This window comes from Zea mays, chromosome 5 (assembly GCF_902167145.1).
Source record: "Zea mays cultivar B73 chromosome 5, Zm-B73-REFERENCE-NAM-5.0, whole genome shotgun sequence".
Taxonomy (NCBI): Eukaryota; Viridiplantae; Streptophyta; class Magnoliopsida; order Poales; family Poaceae; genus Zea; species Zea mays.
Genome location: NC_050100.1, coordinates 50,769,575 through 50,784,707, shown reverse-complemented (window position 1 = coordinate 50,784,707; position 15,133 = coordinate 50,769,575). Strand labels below are relative to the sequence as shown.

Here is a 15,133-nt window from a genome sequence, read left to right as displayed (position 1 = left end):
TTTAAATGAACCCGCTTATATATAGTACACTAACAACGTGCCTCTAAAGGGTCGAGACACGAGACAAGTATATTTATTTTAGTTACATTTGTTTCTGGCTCTTTAAATGAACCCGCTTAGAAGTTTAATTAGAACACCCGATTAAGCTTAGCTTTTTCGAGAAATATATCTGGTATTTATCGAGTTGTTTTATCGTCACCTTTTTCCCGTTTAGGGGCTGTTCGGTTATACCAAACCAGGCCTGGTTTAATCTGGATTGGGATCCAATCCAGCCCACAATCCAAGCCCAGAAAAAAATCCAGAATGATTTCTTTTTTCCATTCGGTTAAGCCCAGTATGGTTTGTAGCCCAGAGGCTTAGATCATTTTTTTACTCTTGTACTCCTGGATTATAACCCTAGCTCGTTTGTTCTGGAACGCATCCAACTCGCCGCACGCCGCACGCCGCACGCGACTGAGCGCGCCGCCGCACGCGACTGAGCACGCCGCCCTCACCGCCTCGTCCCTATCTTGCCGTTGCCGCCTCGTCCCTGTCTTGCCGTTGCCGCCTCGTCCCCGTCTCGCCGTCGCTGCCTCGTCTCGTCTCACCGCCGCCTTGAGCAACAGGAGTTCCGTCCGGCGCTGGAGCTAAGCCTGGAGGTAGGTCCTGGCTAGAGCCGTCCGTGCTGCTGGCTAGATCTGGAGGTTTGTTGTACTAATGTCATGAGTTTCATACAAACAACGCATTCCTACCCCCTTCTTCTATAATACAGTAGTATTCTGCGTGGCTGTGACGGTATTATAAAGTTAGTTTTTTCATTAATAGACTATGTCAGTTTAATTTCATACCATAAAGACCACGCCATCTTGTTTTGTAACTTCTTGGCAGTCCGTAGGCTAGCCCACCTTCTTACCGAGTAGTCGATTCATGTATCACTAGATTTCTTGTAGCAGCGGTTGGGTGATTGAAGGAGAGAGAACAGAATCTAGCAGGGTCGTAAGACAGTTATTTCTTTGACCTAAAATAGTTTTGTCTTCTTTCCTTGCTCTTCCATTATTATTCCTGAAGTTACCCATTGGCTGGCGTTCACCATTCAGTATGTTCCTGAAGACACCTGAAGATCCGAGACCTCACCATTCAGTATGTTCTTAACCTTTACACCATCCAGCCTATAAACTATATATCTCCAGTTCCTTGTAGGTCTTTCTATTAGTAATACCCGAGATAGCAGTATTCTCCATATTTGCAGTGAGTTCAGAGAATTGATTATATTTTAAACGACCATTGTGATAACTTCTAATTTTCTAGAATTTATGTGTAGTTCACAAGGCACATGGCTTGAATTTCTGTGTAGTCCATATGTTTGTTGTTGCTATCATTGGATGGAAAAGCTGACATAATTGCTATAGTCTGATTAGGAAATAGGTGTTCAGCTGCTGTTATTGAGGGACAAATTGTTATTTTCAAGTTGCAGTCAGGCAACTTTCAAATAGTAGTACTTTGTCTTTACATAAAACAATAGATTACTGTAATTTTTAAGATTATTTGTCTCATGTGTTTCAGGGTCCAAAGATAAAGATATTATCAGCATCCCTAGAGAAGGTGAAAGTCAAGTCACGTGATGCCAGTTGACGCATCTTTAAAAGATGTTTAATTTGAACAAAAAATATGTATCGAGAATTGTATGGCATGCTTAAATTTCTAGAGAGATCGACATGTTCTATGCTTAAATTTCTAGAGATATGATATGGTCTATGCTTAAATTGTGTTGATTTTATTTGCTTTTGTTGGTATTTAGGTTTGGTATTTAATCCACATGGAATAAACGAACAAACATAGTTGTGTGTGTTTTAGAATATAATCCATATGGAATAAACGAACAAACATAGGTTGATTGGGTTTATGGATTTAATCCCATAAGGGATTGGGTGAAAGGCTTGGATTCACCCAATCCATATGGGGAAAAAACCAACCTGGAAAAAATTTTCCAAGGTGCCGAACAAGGCCTTATGTGATTGATACTACCCTTGCACCTATGCATCACCAATTAGTGAATTATTATTACTTCGGCCATGTTTTATCAAGGCATATAAATTTCCATAGATGTAGCCATTATGGTCATTGTTGCGCTGTGTCAATAATAATATTGCGACGTAATCTGGTTAATTTTTAATGGTTGAATTTACAGGATCCTGTCATTAAACCTCTACGAGATTTAGATTCTGAAACCCTGCAGGCAACAATACCACATATTCCATTATGGGTGAAGAGCCCAGACTACGAGCGGGTGAGTACGTACTTCTTAGTTCTTATTACGCTACTAATCATTCCATTGATTTATTCTTGTTACTTGATGGAATGTCCATAGTATATCGGTCCCTTTTTAATTAATGAGTGAATGCAGGTGTAAGTCAACTGCTTTGTTTACTCAAACCTTGAGGAACATCTCTTTATAGAATGTAAGTCCTATGGACAAAATGGGACCTTGTTCGTGTTTTACCCAAAATAAATTTATGATTTCTTTATGTTTGAAACTAATAGAATTTTATCTATAGAATAACATTGTTTCTTTGAAATTTCATCTTAATATTAGCATTATGTAAGCCCTAGCTCCAGGTTGTCGCCGGCCCGAAGCTCCTCAACAGTCGCACCCACAGCCCCATGACCAAAGTGGCGAGGTGGAGGGCACACACGCCACCACCGCCCATATCCAGGTCACAGGGAAGAAGGGCCCCGCAGTCGCCTTCGTTGGGGTCCACATGTCCTCCGGCGGCTCCCTCCGGCGATGGCCAGGTGGGAGAAGGGGGAGGGAGAGGTGCTAGTGGCTAGGATTCAGATAGATAAGAAGGTATCCAAATGAGCCCTAATAAAGATATTAGAGCTCATTCATCCATTTTGAGAGACCCCACGATATAGAATGTTTCACTATTCTAGCAAAGGGAATGTGCTTTTTCGGACCTTCGGCTAAATGCCTTCGTTTGTATCGCAGTCTGAATTTATTACAAAGAAATAAACTAATACTGCGAGGGGCTACTGTTAGGGGCCTTCGTCTTCTGAAGGTCCTCAAAAACATGGCTAACCATTTGTTATCAGCATGTTTCCAAGTGTTTCATGAGCCTCGTTATCGAAAAAGCTTTGACATAGATCAATGGTAGCGCGACGAAGCAACCTTCGTTATGATGACATTTTGTAAACCTTGTATATAATCTTTAAGGGCATGAATGTAATATCGTACGAACTGTACGATTGCCTATAAATAGATGAACAGTACCCCCATACGGAGATCGTTGGATCGAAATTGCATTCACGCCTTTACCTTCGAGCAAGCCGAATGCATCAGCACAATATGCATTACGTATCAGTTTGTTAATATATGAAATGTATCTTAATATTGTTTGTATATTCGGCATGAAATGAATAAATGACATAATGTTACATTTGTAACTATGTATTTATATTCACAAATGATGAAGACATGTTATTCATGACCGTTGTCCGAGATTCGTTATACCCGAAGGGAAATAATGCTTTGAAGGACGAAGGTCTTTAACGTTTAACAATTGTGTTGCTTTGTTCTTGATTCACAACAATAAAAAACAAGTGACCAACAGCTTCATCGAAGGGTTTTGCAAAATAGCAAAGCCGATAACTTCGCCATTAGAGAAGGGGAAGGAATTTAAGTGGACTCAGGCCTACTAGGATAGTTTCACTCAGCTAAAGTTGAGGTTGATGTCACCCCCATTATTAGTCATGTCGAATTTGCAAAAAGGATTTGATATATATTGTGATGCATCTCATCAATGATTGGGATGTGTTCTTATGAAAGAGGGACATGTCACAGCCTACGCATCCCACTAGTTAAAAAAGCACGAGTTGAACTACCCCACACATGACCTAGAACTTGCCGCAGTCATGTACGACCTTAAGATTTGGAGACACTATGTAATGGGAACCAAATGCCAGATCTACACAGACCATAAAAGACTAAAGTATATCTTTACCCAGAAAGACCTAAACCTTAGGCAATGTCGTTGGTTGGAACTCATCAAGGATTATGACTTGGAGATTCATTACAACCCAGGCAAGGCGAATCTAGTTGTAGATGCCTTGAGTTGGAAGGGCTAGGCTCATACAACTATGGCTACCCAGCTACCCGACAACTTGGCAGAGGAGTTTGATAGGCTAAACCTGGGGATGGTTGTCCATGCAGAGAGAGTTACTATAGAAATGGAATCTTGGAACAAAATATACGAAAGGGTCAAGTTGGTGATGCTATGATTCAAGAAATCAGAGACCTGATGGCAGAGGTCCATACTTCATGGAAGATGAGCATGGAACAATCTGGTTTAAAAACAGGATCTGTGTTCCTGAAATAGCTAGTCTCCGCGAAACCATACTAAAAGAAGCCCATGACTGAGCCTATTCCATTCACCCAGGCAGTACCAAGATGTACCTAGATCTAAAACAAAAGTATTTGTGGTATGTCATGAAAAGAGACGTAGCCTCGCATGCAGCAGTATGTGATGTTTGCAAGAGGGTAAAAGCCAAACATCAGAGACCAGCCAGATTACTTTACCTGTTAAAGAAACTTGAATGTAAGTGGGACGAGATCGATATGGATTTCATTGTTGGTCTACCCAACACTCCTGCTAGGTATGACTCTATTTTGGTAATTGTGGACAAGCTAACCAAAGTAGCCCACTTTATCCTAGTGAAAACCACTTATTCAGGAGCCCGATTGGCAGAATTGTACATGTCACGGATTGTGTCCCTCAATGGTGTTCCAAAGAAGATTATATCAGATAGAGGATCCTAGTTCACCTCCCGGTTCTAGCGGAAGTTACAAGAGTGTATGGACACAAAACTGAACTTTAGCTCAGCCTACCATCCCTAAATAGATGGCCAAATCGAAAGGACCAATCAGGTGCTAGAAGATATGTTGAGAGCTTGTGCTCTTAAACATAGTGGCAGTTGGAACAAGAGTTTACCCTACATAGAGTTTTCCTATAATAACAGTTACCCAGACAGTTTGAAGATGTCCCCGTTTGAGGCGTTGTACGGAAGAACGTGTTGAACCCAGTTGTATTGGGATCAAACTAGTGAAAGACAGTTCTTTGGGCCAAAAATTATCCAAGAAGTAGAGGAGCTAGTTTGGGTAATCAGAGAGAACATGAGGACAACCTAGTCTAGACAGAAAAGTTATGCTGACACTCGAAGGAGATAGTTGGAGTTTGAGGAGGGTGATCAAGTGTACGTGAAAGTGTCACTAATTTGGGGTACGAGATGATTTAAAATCAAAGGAAAGTTGTCGCCTCGCTTTATTGGACCTTTAAGATCCTGAAGCAAGTTGGGCAAGTAGCTTACCAACTAGAGTTATCTAAGCACCCGGAAGATGTGCATGATGTGTTTCATGTATCCCAGTTGAAGAAGTGTCTCGGAGTTCCAGACGAGCAACTACCAATGGAAGAACTCAGTGTGCAGGGTGACCTGACCTATGCAGAGTATCTTATCAAGATCTTCGATGCCCTGACCCGAGTTACTAGGAACAAGGTGATCAAGATGTGGAGTCACCATGCAGAAGACTAAGCTACCTGGCGGCGAGAAGACAAATTGCAAGCTGAATTTTCTCACATCTTTCCTAGTTTGTCGTAATCTCGTAGTCAAGATTCTTTTAAGGGGGTAGGATTTGTAATACCCAGAATTAGTAAAAAAAATGGAAAAAGCTATAAACTTATGTGTGATGTGTTCCATTATTTATTCACCATATAAATTTCCATGTTTAAGTGATTAATTTAATCAGCAAATGATAAGCCAAATAAAATTTGTGCATCATTATAACACTCTAAAAACTTATTCTGGGTAAATTAAGAAAACTCATTTTATGATTTAAATAAATGTGTTTTCAAATAATAGATTACCTAAAGATTCTTATGTAAACTATCGTTTGTATTAAATATCTATTCTCTAAAAAATTAAATTAAATTATCTCTTAATATAGATTTTACATAAGAAATTGTATTTTTAAATAAATATATGAAGATTATAGATTTAATTTATTGTACTTCTAAAATTTGGCTATATGTTTGAATTATTTTCTTTAATAATTGTTATAATAAAACATGTTAAATGAATTATCCTACTGATGTTCGTTTGTTTAAATGGACAAATTAATTAATAAAATTTCTTTTTGCATGCATGTTGAGTTTTTTTGTTGCAATTTATACTAAATAGAAATTTTAACTTAGCTCTAAATTAGACTAAAATTTTAAATTTTAAATATAAAACAGAAAGCGTAGAAGCCCTTGTGTAATCATAAATGTGTTCTTGTTATAAGTTTCTTGACTATGTTGTAAAATTCAAATTTACCTAGTGTAGAAGTTGTGACCTATCCAAAACACGACTTTCTACTTTCTGGGATCACAAGTCATTATCTTTATATAGACACTATCACCCAGAATCAAGAATGGATGGCTCTGTCGCCTATAATTAGAAATAAAATAAGAGCTAATATAATATATTGATGTACGTTTGGTTGGTTGTCTTGTTTGTTTGTACGAGATGTCATTTAGATAAGGTTGATACAAATTATGATATCACAATAAAATATTTAAGAAAATACTACTTTCAACTCGCATGTAACACCAAAAAATTTAATTTAAAATGTAAACAAAAACATATTATAAAATTTATTTAAATTTGAGGTCAGTACAAATTAACAACAATATTATTGAAATAAAAGAAATAGATTATAATTTCAAACAGATAGGATAGGATTCTAATAAATACGTACCAGATTAGATCTGTCATGTAATCGCCCACCTCCGTACCTATATAAATACGTGTCATGCTAACACCTCAAGCCATCAATTATAGACTCGTCTCCTCTATAGTCTCGCAGCAACATCGTCGCTATCTAAGCCACAACAAGCCACCGCCAGCTAAGTTCGACTCCCTCCCCAACTCTAGCGACAACTCTGACGAGAAATTTATCATTGTTCGTTCATCTTCCGGTGCAACCCAGAACATCATCGTGACCTGCTCAGAGAGAGCTTCATCACCACGCTTCCAATTCGCCGATCGGATCTCCGGTTCATCATCAAAAACCGAGATGTCCAGCAGCAACGTGAGATCAAAGGGCTTGATTGGAAGTTAAGTTGGTGGTAGGTTAGTGGTCTTTCCCTCGTGATAGGCTTGGCGCTTCCCACCTGATAGATAACCACCACCACATACCCTTTGATATGCAAGCCTGTCATGCAGAATGAATTTAATGGTAGGTACAATCTTGATAAGTTGGCGACACTTGTGTCATGTATTTATAAACAAACATCTCATATCTTTTACAAACCGATCTAACCAATCAGTTCGCATCATGTCACCTATTTCTGTGCAGGCCCACTAATTTTAAAAATACGATATCTTCTAGGTCAATAATTTGTTTTAATTTGTTTAAATTGCGTTAAGTTCATATTAATTTTGAGTACGTAGTAATAACAATGTTTTAGTCATAACACATATTTTAATTAATTAATTGTTTAATTAATGTTAATTAGCTAGGCAATCTAGTTAATCTAATTTATAATTGTAACATACGTTTATTATAAATAATTGTTAAAGTGATTAATATCAGCTCAAACATTTCAATTTAATACTTGCTTAGTTTAAATGCAATATCAATTAGATTTATTATGCCTAAAATATTGTTTTACTCATAACTTCTTCGTTTTAACTTGGTTCTCGAACCTACGATCTCGTATTGACGCGTAGAATATTTTTACGCAGTTTGTTCTTATACTTTGGTGTAATGTTACTATACTCATTATTTGCTTGATTGTATGTATTGCTATGAGTAGAGGCAAGGTGATAAGGAATCTGAAACCCAACTTTTGGGTACCATATGGACTACAAGGTTGACACAATTATAAGGCAAGTTGTGACCTTAATCACTTTTTTACCTAATAATGTTCTTGATAATCACTGTGACATGATCAAGTTAACTTGATGAGACCTAATAGGTTACCCTAGTTTTGTTTACCCTACACCTTGCAAACAAATGAATTATTCGGTAGTCTTGCTATTGATCTACCTAGTTTTGAGATTAGTGATACTTATCATTCATAACCATGTTTCATTATGATATATTATTGTTGGTTATTGACTATGCATGATAAGATCATTTTGTTAATTGGAACATGGAGCGACTACCCGAGAAAATAGTGCTACCACAAGGGTGGTATGGGACACCCTTGGCTGACTAATTAGGAAAGATAGTGGAGGACTACCTTACCCAAAAGGGGCAACCACTGTGTAAGGACCTACTGGCATAGCGAGGTTCTCGGGTTGATCATGATGAGATGGCTTTTTGGACGAGGGATTCCTGTATCGCCCCCTTCTCATAGAAACTGTAGCGGGTTTTCTGAAGCTAGTGGAATTTTGTAAAGGCCTCGTAGTGGGACGCTACCTCGTCTCCTTGGTAGAGATGAATGTGAAGTCACGATCCCTTGGCAAATAGGTAACACGACTTGTGGGTAAAGCTGCACAACCTCTACAAAGTGTAAAACTGGTATATCAGCCATGCTCACGGTCAAGAGCGGCTCGGACCCCACATGAGTAATTTATGGAATCAAACTTAACCTATCATTTGCATTGCATTGTGGGATGTATTATCAATTTTTGTCAATTATTTAATTGAGTTGGTGTACACTTATGCTTAGTAATTGCTAATAAAATTTTGACCAACTCTAAAAGCAATGCTCAGCCTTAACCATTCTCTTTGGTAACCCTTACATTTCACATGAGTGCCCACCGTTAGTGAGCTCATGCACATTATTCCCCACAACTTGTTGAGCGATGAATGTATGTGAGCTCACTCTTGCTAAACTCACACCAGGTCAAGAATAGGTATCGCCAAGATAAGGAGCATGAAGGATGCTACAATGAGTTCGTGAGAGGTCTAGACCGTCGTCTTCTAGTCAACTATGGTTGCGGAGGATCGTTGTCGTCATATGATGTAATTATTTGGCTATTTTGTACAGAACCCCTATTATATAATAAAGATGTGACATTGATTTCTTTACCACGAGTCAGCATATTTGTGAGACTTGCCCCTAGCACACATTTGATTCGCGTCCGAGTTTTCCCTTAAATCCAGGTGTCACAATCATGCTGTTTTTCTTTTGTCCTTGTTGTGCATATATATGGTAAGGTGTAAATCCCACTTTGATTTGAAAACCATTTGAAAACAAATTCAAATTTGAAAGAAAATTATAATACGAAATAGCAAAACTTTAAGTTGAAAATAAAAGAAAAGAATAAAATCAATCGTGGACTGACCCAACTGGCCCAACTCTACCGTGCCTGCAAGCCCACCATCTGAGTCCCTTGTGTGGCCTAGAAGACCCCACCATACGTGCTCTCTAGATCTGGCGCCGATGGGTGGCCCTGCCCTGTCAGTGTCCCTATCCATCTGCGCGCGTGTGCTCTCACTGACCTGTGGGCCCCTATGATAGCTATTCATCTCCCTTGGCATCTCGAGATCGAACGAGCGTGTTGTAACTAACTCATTGCATACCCACAGATCTCAGGATGACGTTACAATTCCCTAGCGGTGTATAAGTACCAAGCCTTGCCCACTTAGCTCCTCCTCTTGCAGCCACGTGAGACCTATCCTTCGTGAAACGTAGAGTGAGCGGAGAGAAGAGGGTGCGGGGAGCCGCCGCACCTGAAAACCCTCAATGACAATAGCCTGCCCCGGAGTCGTCGCCCTGATACTTCATAGGATCACGCCAGTGCTCGTGGTGCCCTCACTGCGCTCACCCGGGGGTCAGGGCGGTCGAAATTTTTCACTGGAACAACCGCAAAGCCGCTCACCTATGGAGTCGCGTAATCCTGCGCTGCCACCGCAGGTATGTAGCACTGATGCACTCACCACCTCTCGGGTATCGCATAGGATCCAACGTCACAGAATTTGGGTGGTAGGATCACCAGAACCATGCTGCTCCAGTCATGGCGCCATCGGGGCAGTGGGCGCCATCGTAGTTGGGTGGCTGGTGTTAAGGATGGGGGCGTTAGTGTTGTCCGATTTGGGGTGGAGGGTGGAGATCCGATTCATGCGTACCCCTTCAACAATAGAATCAGGTTCATCAATTATGCATCACATGGTGTAGATTTAATTACGACGTGGACATCGCTCGAGCCACGGATCTATGATCCAAGGGCTCGAAAAGCATACCAGTTTAACAGTTTTGGGGTTTTAATCTGGTGCTTTGTGCGCAAATCGGATGGCTGTCATGCGTCGATACACCTTCGCCCAATGGTTTTTTTATCACGAGTCCCTAATGTTTTGAGAAAACAACCCACAGTCTGCTAAAGTGCAAGTCCATCACAAGTTAGTCCAGATTTTCACAATTTTAACCCTGTCTTCTAGGAAATAATAGTCGCAGTCAGAGACTTATTAAATTAAGTAAAATAAATTCGAGATAATGATTTCTATTGTAAAAAGTAATTCAATAAAGCTTAGAAAATTCATAACTTCCACATTTAAACTATCATTTTAGTGATTCTCAAACCTCTCCATTCATTACAATGCATAGAATAATATTATGCAGCTCGTTCTCTTGTTTGGTGTGACGTTAATTCTGTCCCCATATTGTTTGTTTGTATTGTTGCGGGTAGACAAGCAAGTGACTGAGGAACCCCGAATCACCACAAGTTGAAGACTCTGAGCAGGAGCTCGCAGAAGGCAAGTTGTGCCCTTGATCACTTTTCTTTTCCTACTAATGTTCCCTATAATCACCGTGATATGCTCATGTTAATTTGATGGTACCTAATAGGTTATCCTAGTTTTGTTTACCCTATACCTTACTTACAAATGAACTATTCGGTAGTATTTTCTATTGCTCTATGTGGTTTTGGGTGTTATGAGACATATGAATCATGATCATGCTTATTACTGCCAATGGATTATTTATTGTTCATGATAAGATTATTTTGGTTAATTGGAACATGGAGCGACCACCCGAGAAAACACTGCTACCACAAGAGTGGAATGGGACGCCCTTGGCCAAATAATTAGGGAAGCTAGTAGGAGTTAATCCTTTCCCGAAAGGGGCAAGCAGGTGTGGGGAGCTGCCGATATAGGGAGGTTCTCGGGTCTATGTGTTTGTGATAGCTTTCAGGGGTGGGATTCCTATATCGCTGCTCCTGCCTAAATCCATAGCAGGTTCTCTTTTGCTAGTGGAACTTCGGAAAGGCCTTATAGTGCTACCCTGTCTCATCTCCTCGGTAGAGATGAATGGGATTTGAGACCCCTTGGCAAATGGGTAACATGGCTTGCGGGTAAAGATGTGCAACCTCTGTAGAGTGTAAAACTGGTATATCGGTCGTGCTCATGGTCATGAGTGACTCGGACCCTCACATGAGTAACTTATGAAATTAAATTTAAGCTATCATTTGCACTGCATTGTGGGATTTATTATTAATTGTGATCTCTTATTTAATTGGGTTGGTATACATTTATACTTAGTAACTACTAATAAAATTTTGACCAACTTATTAAAAGCAATGCTTAGCCTTAACCATTATTTGTTCATAAGTCGTACACTACACATGAGCCCCCACCGTAAGTGAGCTCATGCACGTTATTCCCCACACTTGTTGAGCGATGACCGTATGAGAGCTCACCCTTGCTATAATCACACCAGGAGAAGAACAGGTGCCGCTGGAGTACGACTACTACGATGAGTTCGATGAGATCTAGGCGTCGTCTCCCAGTCAACTATTGGCGAGGAGATAATTATCTTAGTTTGATTTATTTATTATCAGCTATTTTGTAAGACGTTTTTGTTAAGTAATAAAGATTGTGACGTTTGTCTATATACACTAAGTCATTTTATGTGTGGATCTTTATTTGACGCACATATGAGAGTTAGTACTTGTCAACATCATCTGCAATGTCTTCTTCATCACCCTCTGATAAACATATGCTCACTTATGGTCAGGGCTCAACAAGTGGGAGGAGTAATGCAAGTTTAACAAGGTAGGCTATGGATAAGCGGTAAGCATTTTAGTTGGTTGATATTTTATTAACAACGTCTTACTTACTAATTGTAAGTGTATCCCAAAATTCCCAATCAAACATAAGTATGGAACTATATCAAAACACTTAAGTGAAACCACTTAAGCAAACCATTTATGAATCATCGGATCACGATTTATTTTCCACCTTTAAGTTCAATTATCATGTGAGGGTCCAGGTTGCTCTTAACCGTGAGCACGGCTGACATATCAGTTTTACACTCTACAGAGGTGGTACAACTTTACCCACAAGCCTTGTATCCCCTCTAGCCTGGGTTGATCGGACCCGTAAACACTTCCTAGGTGAATGGCTAGGAATCCACTATGAGGCTTTCACAAAATATCCTTAGTACAAAGCCACCCGCTAAGGTTTCCACGTCAGTATTGATGGCCCTCTGGGCGAGTTAACTTAGCCAAGACTACCACCCCATGTTAACATGAGCTACCACCAAACCACTGCCTCCCCTCTTGCCCATCTTTTAGGTAGGGTTGCTAAGCACTAAGTCTATAGAGCTAATTACCAAAGCCAGATCTATTATAGCACTCGTGGTTGCACTATTGTTTGGGGCCTTCCTCTTCCAAAGGTCCTCAAAAATATGACTAACCATATGTTTTCAGCATGATATGGATTATTACAGAGAGCTTCGGCTTCAGGATGGAAGTTTTCTCCCACGGCAAAGACATACGATGTGAAGATGTAGCCCGAAGATGATAAGAATGGACGCTGAAGCTATAGCCGAAGAGTAATAGCTTCAGGTTAAAATGGTGATGAAGACCAAACATGATGCTAACCGGAAGGGAAAAGACCAGCTAGTCCTTAATTATTTATGTTATGGTCATAAGTAAATGTCAAGGACATAAATGTATTTTTACCAGGGCTACGTCTTGTGCCTATAAATAGATGAACAGTAGCACCATACTGTTCACGCTGAATTGTAATCACTCTCGCGTCAGCACCTTCGAATAAGCCGAATGTATCAATGTAATAATTACTTTGTTAATGTTCATGTGTATATTATGAAATATAAATATGAATGAACTAATGCATTGTATTCATTATCATTATGTATTCTTATATATTCATGAAATGATGAAGGCATGTCCTTCATGACCTTCGTCCGATGATCATTATATCCGAGAGGAAGTAATGCTTCGGAGGACGAATGTCCTTAATACTCAACAATTGTGTTGCCTTGTTCTTGATTCACAGCATTTGAGAACAAGTGACCAACATTGGCGCCCACCTCTGGTGAACTCACTTCCACAACCTTCTGCAAGCATTCACCTTCGTCATGCCACCGAAGAAGGCAATAGCGCCAGGGGCTGGCCTACAGCCACTGGACACCAACTAAGAGACACTCTCGCTGAGCAAAGCTCGGAGCCATAAAAGGAAGGCTACCATCTCAACACCACAGGAAGAGGAGTTGGACCAGGAAATCAGAGACATGTAAGCCATACATCAACCAGTGCAGAGGAAAAGAGAGAAGATGCTTCACCTAGCCAACCTTCAGAGGAAGATCGACAAAACTGCTAAAGAAATGCATCACATCTCCCAAGGTGACCAAGGACAAAGGCCTCAACACAGAGAGCTTCGTCAAGAAAGTCCAATCAATTATGATGAATGGTACAATGACTTTCATCATGGTAACTTCGCTTTTGATTATGATTCTCCTCTAAAAGTAGAGTTGCAGGCTACCCCATGGCCACCATCTTACAAGCCGCCACATCTTCCCATGTACGACAGGAATTCGGATCCGATGCAATTTCTCATGAGTTACGAAGCAACCATATTCTCATATGGTGGCAACACGACTGTCATGGCGAAATCTATCGTCATAGCAGTCAGGAGTGTAGCTCAGACGTGGTATTCTTCCCTTCGCCCAGGAACGATCACGTCATGGCAAAAGCTAAAGGACTTGCTGGTAACTAGCTTCCAGGGTTTCTAGATGAAGCCAGTAACTGCCCAAGCCTTGTTCCAGTGTACACAAGACCATGAGGAGTACTTGCAAGTATATGTTCGAAGATTTCTGCGACTCAGAGCCAAGGCGCCCACGGTGCCAAATGAGATTATCATCGAAGCTATGATCAAGGGGCTCCGGACAGGACTGAAGGTGCAGTATTTTGCTAGGAAGCCACCACAAACTCTAGAAAAGCTCCACCAAAAGATGGATGAATACATCCGAGTTGATAATGATTTTCGCCAGAGAAGGGAGGAGGCTTATAGGTATTCTGAGATGACTAGGGGCTTCGGAGGAAGATTCCACCCCAGGCATGTCAGAACAATCCACAATCCTAGCACAAATGATGACAAGGCAAACCACACTCAAGGAAGCCAACAAAGCTCACAATCTTCAAGAATACATCAAACCTCCTACAGGCCACCAGCTCTAAGAGGAAGGGGGGAAGAAGCTTCGAAGGAAGGTTCAGCACTCAACCCAGAAGATTGTTCTGCTTATTCTATTGGGAGGATAAAGGACACACAACAAGGACGTGCCAAGTCATGATCCAAAAGCAAAAGGAGATAGCTGAAGCCGAAGCACGACATAATCAGCCGAAGCAGGTCTTGCATACTGCCTCATGCTATCCGCCATATATCCCTGAGTATGTGGGTAACCAGCAACCCACGACATCAGTTGCTTCGGCAAGTCATTCTCAATCTGCATGGGCTCAGTTACCACCACCACCACCATTGGCACCTACCTTGGCTCATAATCAGCAGCCAGAAGGGCATCGCCAAGTGCAACAACAGCATGACACTCGAGAGGAGTCCGAAGCTCACACAGTCAACAACACTATGTCCGAATCGAGATATATTTACTAAAGCAACACAGGGGCTCGACCAGAAAGTTTCCAAGTTCAATGTATTTTTACTTTTCTGTCTTTATATTTCTCTTCCAAAAGATAGTATAAGGAGGTTTAACCTTCGACCTGATGTAATAAATTTGTGGTTACACCATCGAGTGTAACAAGAAGGGTGACAAAGCTCCAAAGTCATTCCTAAGGGGATGTAGAGCTAAAATACCACCTAAGTAAAATGTGAAGAAGCTCCAAAGTCATTACTAAGGGGATGCAGAGCTAAAAT

The 15,133-nt window shown here is 40.6% G+C and overlaps 1 protein-coding gene across 25 annotated transcripts; it reads left to right on the top strand.

Annotated features, from left to right (window-relative positions):
- The first annotated feature begins 377 nt into the window (after window positions 1-377).
- LOC103626331 (synaptotagmin-2) lies at window positions 378-8,194 on the top strand. Of its 25 annotated transcripts, none has more exons than XR_004849415.1 (6): window positions 416-638; window positions 1,048-1,119; window positions 1,543-1,581; window positions 2,168-2,266; window positions 2,384-2,438; window positions 7,830-8,194. XR_004849415.1 is itself a non-coding variant. In XM_023300117.2 (5 exons), the coding sequence occupies exons 2-5, from the start codon at window positions 1,078-1,080 to the stop codon at window positions 7,899-7,901; spliced, it is 252 nt and encodes an 83-aa protein (XP_023155885.1). In that variant the 5' UTR covers window positions 416-638; window positions 1,048-1,077; the 3' UTR covers window positions 7,902-8,194. The 25 variants fall into 25 exon arrangements, 3 of the variants coding, with proteins under 3 accessions (XP_023155885.1, XP_008644953.1, XP_008644951.1); XR_004849413.1 differs by lacking the exon at window positions 7,830-8,194 and adding an exon at window positions 2,573-2,962; XR_004849412.1 differs by lacking the exons at window positions 1,048-1,119; window positions 7,830-8,194 and adding an exon at window positions 2,590-2,962 and having other exon boundaries at window positions 397-638.
- The last annotated feature ends 6,939 nt before the right edge of the window (window positions 8,195-15,133 follow it).